Source organism: Nothobranchius furzeri, chromosome 3 (assembly GCF_043380555.1).
Source record: "Nothobranchius furzeri strain GRZ-AD chromosome 3, NfurGRZ-RIMD1, whole genome shotgun sequence".
Taxonomy (NCBI): Eukaryota; Metazoa; Chordata; class Actinopteri; order Cyprinodontiformes; family Nothobranchiidae; genus Nothobranchius; species Nothobranchius furzeri.
In genome coordinates, this window is record NC_091743.1 from 5382484 (window position 1) to 5388483 (window position 6000).

The window sequence follows — 6000 nt, forward strand, 5'->3', positions numbered from 1 at the left end:
TAGACTTGAATGGAAAGACTTGTGACTTACTTATGACTTGCAAAGCAGTGACTTGGTCACACCTGCTATACATGAAGAATTTGAGCCCACTTGGACATGCTTTTGAAAATGTTTTTCCTATTTATTTAGTTTATGATGAGAATATTTACAAAAATACAGAAAAACATTTGTATGTGGAGTATGTACAGTCTATGGTCACACCTCTGAAAATACATTTGTGAAAAGCTTCGCGGCGGATGCGGAGGTGACCTCTCTCCAGCAGGGGGCGGTAGTCCACCGTTAGCCCAGAAGAAGAAGACTCAAAGATGGACGACGCTTCTCTGCGTGTTTTGGAGCGCTTGACTGAAGTGGAAGAGGCGGCTGAGGATGTTCTCACCGCCAAACAACAGGTAAACACATCCAGACCCACCGTGGCCAGGCTGGTTCTGTGAGACCCGTAGCGGGTTACAGCTGCTAGCTTCATGCTAACAAGTGTGAGTGGAAGTGACGTACGCGGTGAGACCCGTAGCGGGTTACAGCTGCTAGCTTCATGCTAACAAGTGTGAGTGGATGTGACGTACGCGGTTTTCAGACGCAGTTCTGTGCGTTAGCAGCTTTATGCATGAGGATTTTAGCGGTTGGAGCCAAGAGAGCTAAGTTCTGGTGTTGGTTCAACACTTCATTTACCCGTCACCACACCGATGTTGTCTAGAGTCAAATGTCCTTCTGTAGCTGGTCCAGTCAGGTGGTGCGTTCATGATATCTGAAGAAAACTGTTGTTCTAAAACCACACACACACGCACGGATATCCCAGTTAATAATGTCCTCCCTTAAAACAAACGTGTGTGTGTGTTTCAGATTGTTGACCTGGACATGAAGAGAAACTTCAACAGAGAGGCGCTGAACGCACTGAAACATGAGATGTCGGATAAAGGTTTGTGATCCATCAGCACTCAGGCCACCAGAACACCACAGAGGAACCCTTGTAGCTACAACAACCAAACGTTCCCATAAAGCTGGAACATCCGTCTGTTATTATTGCCTAAAGGAACACGTGTAATCTGTAAATAATCTCAGGCTAATTATGAAACTCGTGGTTGTTTATTGGTGACCCTGGTGATGAAGGAGTAATGGCCGCCTCTGCTGCCGTCCACAGAAAAAGTCAAGGTTTGCTTTGGAAACATGTTCATCAAGTTCTCCAAGTCTAAAACGACGCAGATGATCCGGAAAGGTGATCCTTTATCGTTTACAAGTTAGATCTTCCGTTTTTAACACGAGTCGAATTTAGTCTGAGCCGTTTCTCCAACCTGCAGACCAAGAGCAGCTGGACAAGGAAATAAACCACCTTCGCAAAGAGCTGAGAACTAAAGTCGGTCGTCTCAACGAGATCGAAGGTATGTGTGTTGTGACACATCAGCGGTTCCATCCACCACACTAATGATTCAAGCACCGGTACTACAGACCCTTGTTCACCTCATAGATCCTCACGAAACAGCAGTCTCCGGATCAGAATGGACCTGGAACCATTTCTTCATTTAACATTTATTTTATGGGCACTAAATGAAAGCTAAAGCTTTTTAAAGAGTTTATTATTCTGGTTATTATAATAATAATGATAATAAATGTGACCATTAATTTGGTTGCAGTCTCTCGGACACTTCCTAAACGTTTAGTGTGCTCATTTAGAAAATATTTATCGTTTGTTAGAAAAGCAACACTGGAAACTAATCCTCCAGCTTCATATTGTTTTAATGAGAGGTCCATTTTCATAGCAGGACATTGTTGTTCGTGAACTGCATCCTAGTGAGCACACTTCTCTTCATTATGAGGCACAAACAGTAAGAAACTCTGACTGCAAAGAAAATAATCAGGAACTCGATGAAAAAGCACCGACACTGGGATCCTGGTGTTGGAGGTCTAGACTCGTCAGACCAGGCAACGTTTTCCGGTCCCTTCTGGTGATGCTGTGGGGATTTGAGGCCCAGGTTCCTGTTGTTGGCTGACAGCTGGTGTGGTCTTCTGCTGCTGGAGTCCATCTGGTGCTGGGTTAGGGTTGAGTGTCTGTTTCAGAACTAAAGGTTCTAGTTCAGTGAGCTGTCGGCCCAAAGCACCAGCTGTCTCCCAACAGGTGTTGTGAATCCTTCCGTGTGATAAGTTGTTGGATCTGAGTGGAGAAAGAGTTAGTAGTGATGACCCGTTTTATCACAAAACGCCGCTCTGACACATTTTTCACGCGTTCTTTGGCTTACCGTAACAGTTTTTGTCTTCTGAAACATTCAGGCGGCTTCTGAAAGAGAAGCGTCACAATAATAAATTATTTTCAGTTCCTGCAAGAAGTGGACGGCTCAGCCTCTCCGTCTCACACTCAGACAACGACAGACGACCACAGCTGTAAATAGAAATGACCGTGGTCGGGCCACGAAAAGGACAAAACCCTGGAAAAACGACCAAGTTCCCCGTGTGGTCAGCTCAGTCACTGGGCTCCTGCAGCCCACACACCCAACCCCCCAACTGGGCTCGCCCCGGACCTGTACAATAGTAGACACAACAGATCCCGGGTCAGTCAGGAACGCTGGAAAGGAGATCAGATTTGAGGATCACATGATCACGGTTTTATTTATTTCAGACTTTCACTCCACAGGGGCGTGTGCTGAGCCCCACCTGCACGAACCACTCGTGTGGCTGTTCTGCTAGCACCTGCACCTGAAGCTTATCAGTGATGTTGGTGTTGTTGGTTTGATCTCACACGACGAGCAGCTGGCGTGAGTGATGGCGGTGCCGGAGCTGATGGGTGTTTGGAAAACATTTATTTGTTGTTTGAGTTGATCCTTTGAAGCACCTCATGTTTGTCTGTAGAGTATTTGTTGTTTGTGATATTTTTTCTTTGTTGTTTGCTTGCTTTCAGGAAATCCTGAGCTGAGAGGTTATAATCTGTCTCCTCTATCCTCTGATGAGATGAAAGCTATCACCAGCCTTCTGAAGAGATGAGCAGCTAACTGCTGAGGACGAAAACGCCGACGTGTTAAACCCAGTTTCTGTACAGCTCTGCTCAATAAATCCAGGACAGTAACTGATGTTGTTGAAGCTGAACAAAAATGTTATAGAAATTAGGATTACCGTATTGATTTGTGCTTTAAAACCCTCCAACAAGCCCTCCCTCAAGACGCTTCACAAGCACAAGAAATTAAAAATTCATCCATCTATTTTTGGCCGCTTATCCGGAGTCGGGTCGCGGGGGCAGCAGCTTAAGCAGGGAGGTCCAGACTTCCCGCTCCCCAGCCACTTCCGCCAGCTCCTCCGGGGAATCCCAAGGCGTTCCCTGGCCAGGTGAGAGACATAGTCCCTCCACCGTGTCCTGGGTTTTCCTTAAGGTCTCCTCCCGGTTGGACGTGCCCGGAGGAGCTGATTCTGATCCCAGCTGCTTCACACTCGGCTGCGAACCGCTCCAGTGAAAGCTGGAGATCACGTTCTGATGAAGCCAACAGGACCACATCATCTGCAAAAAGCAGAGACCTGATCCTCAGGCCACCAAAACGGATGCCCTCCACACCTTGGCTGCGCCTAGAAATCCTGTCCATGAAGGTTATGAACAGAATCGGTGACAAAGGGCAGCCTTGGCGGAGTCCAACTCTCACTGGGAACGAGCCCGACTTACTGCCCGCAATGTGGACCAAGCTCTGACACCGGCCACACAGGGACCTAACAGCCTGTATCAGAGGGCCTGGTACCCCATACTCCCGGACAACCCCCCACAGGGCCCCCCGAGGGACGCGGGTGAGGGTGAAATTGGAGGGTTTATTTATAAATATAATTTATTAAAGACGTGTTTTGTTTTTTAATTAGTTGATGGGTGGATGGATGACAAAAGACATTTCAGGTAAAAAGGGATACTTTGCATCTTTTTCATATTTTTAAATCCTTTTCTCGAGCCACTGTGTGCTAAAAGGACCCTGTACAGGGTCGATGAAAGGCCTACCGACCCCTGCGGCCAGAATATTCTAATTGCAACTTCCGACTGGTGGGCTGCTCTGTTGACACTTAGGAAGAAAGGAGCTGACATACCTGGAGCTGCAGTTTGCTTCCAGGATGGTTTAGATCATGAACACAGCTGATTTGTTTCATTTAGTGATGACTCACTCCTGTAGACAGTAATGAAGGCTGGGAGGTGTTTCAGCTGTTGGATGAAGTTGTTAAAAAGAAACGCACAGCGAGGAGATATGTTTTGGTTTCGGTTCTCCAAACGCACACTAGGGGGTGCTAATAGCAAGCCAAAACTGCCTAATTCCCGTTTAACAGAAATGGAAACAGCTGACTGATCATCTTCAGCAGGATTCACCATTGTGAAGCTACGCTCTACTTCATGGGTAACAGCCACCAGGCTGATGTACTGACCTTTGATCTGTAATAGATCAGAGTTGATGTATAATCAACATAATTTATTGTTTTTCAATTTATATTAATGCATTTGTGATCAAAATGATGGCATCAAAAGTTTTTATTGCATATTTGGGCTATTGGGAGAAAAGGCCTGTGTTGGCACCTTCATACAGGTCCTTCTCAAAATTTGCATATTGTGATAAAGTTAATTATTGTCTGTAACATACTGATAAACGTTGGTTACGTATTGTAACCCCAGATTCTATGAGTCTAGTCGCAGCCCTTAAGCTAGCTGCTATTGGAAGGATGATCTCCGCATCAGCCAATCATGAAGAGCTTAAATGTACGCCCACCAATAGTGGGCCCCCTCGTGGTATATAACCGCAGTGACCCCATTGCTCACCTCCAATGGCTCTTATTCCCATCAGAACCAGTGGGGCCAGTGGCTTAAGGGCTGCGACTAGACTCATAGAATCTGGGGTTACAATACGTAACCAACGTTCTATTTCGTCTAGTCTTAGCCCTTAAGCTAGCTGCTATTGGAATAAAGCGCAGCTGGATGGGTTTACGCCCCACTGGTTAACACAACCAATGGACACACCCAATCAAATCTCCTCTAGTGGGGGACGTTCAGCCTCAGACCAGGCCTAAAGACTGAGGCAGGCACATAAGAGAGGGGCCCCCACTAAAAAAAAACATCATCCACAAGAGGATAAAATCCATCTCAGCAAGGCCAATGAGGTGCCATAAGCATTCATTCAGCCTGCTGGGGTCCAAGCACTGAACGAGTGATGGAACCTGAAGACACATCTCGTAAATAATAACGAGTAAAGGAACAGGGTGAAGCCCATGAAGCAGCCTGACAAATGTCTTCCATTGACACACCACTGAGGAGCGCCATCGAAGAGGAAATCCCTCTGGCTGAGTGAGCCCTGAGTGCCTCAGGGGGATCCCGCCCTGATGATGTGTAAGCGAGGGAAATGGCGTCACACAGCCAGCGTGAAAGGCGCTGGGCCGACAGCGCCTGACCAAGGGAAGACTCCCTGTAGTGCACAAACAGGTTTTGTGAGCGACGAATCTCCGAAGTGCGTGACACATACCGTACAAGCGCGCGCACCGGGCAGAGAAGGTGAGAAGCCGCCTCCTCCTCAGAATTCTGGGGAGGAGGAAAAAGTCCAGCCAATGAAATTGACCTGGATTTGAAGGAAGCATTAATGCTTTTGGGCACAAAGGCTGGGTTGGGGCATAAAACAGTAGACCCGCCATCCTCCCGGATCCTGAGGCATGCGGGAGCCACTGAGAGGGCGGTTAGGTCACTCACTCTCTTAACTGATGCTAGCGCCAGCAGCAATGCAGTTTTAAGCGACAGGAACTTGAGTGAGACCTGGTCCAAGGGTTCAAATGGAGCTTCAGATAAGCCGTGCAGAACCACCGTTAGATCCCATTGGGGAAAAAACGGGCGGGACACAGGTATGTTCCTTCTGACACCCTTTAGAAAACGTTTTGTGAGGGGATGATTGAAAACAGATCTATCTCCAAAACCCTGATGACATGATGAGATAGCTGCAGCATATGTCTTAACAGTGCTGAATGTGAGGCCCCTGTCCATCAGTATCTGCAAAAACGATAGGACATCCGCCAGCT

The 6000-nt window shown here is 47.2% G+C and overlaps 1 protein-coding gene across 2 annotated transcripts; it reads left to right on the plus strand.

The window, feature by feature from the left end:
• Positions 1 to 234: 234 nt before the first annotated feature.
• On the plus strand, positions 235 to 3049 carry pdrg1 (p53 and DNA-damage regulated 1). 2 transcript variants are annotated; one of them, XM_015960112.3, is made up of 5 exons: positions 235 to 389; positions 838 to 913; positions 1136 to 1210; positions 1293 to 1373; positions 2885 to 3049. In XM_015960112.3, exons 1-5 carry the CDS (start codon positions 306 to 308, stop codon positions 2965 to 2967), a joined length of 399 nt encoding a protein of 132 aa, XP_015815598.1. In that variant the 5' UTR covers positions 235 to 305; the 3' UTR covers positions 2968 to 3049. The 2 variants fall into 2 exon arrangements, with proteins under 2 accessions (XP_015815598.1, XP_015815599.1); XM_015960113.3 differs by lacking the exon at positions 235 to 389 and adding an exon at positions 529 to 727.
• The last annotated feature ends 2951 nt before the right edge of the window (positions 3050 to 6000 follow it).

Coding starts and splice junctions, on each gene's coding strand:
- pdrg1 (XM_015960112.3), top strand. CDS start 306: ATGGACGACGCTTCTCTGCGTGTTTTGGAGCGCTTGACTGAAGTGGAA. Junction 914..1,135: donor ACATGAGATGTCGGATAAAG/GTTTGTGATCCA, acceptor TGCCGTCCACAG/AAAAAGTCAAGGTTTGCTTT. Junction 1,211..1,292: donor GACGCAGATGATCCGGAAAG/GTGATCCTTTAT, acceptor TCCAACCTGCAG/ACCAAGAGCAGCTGGACAAG.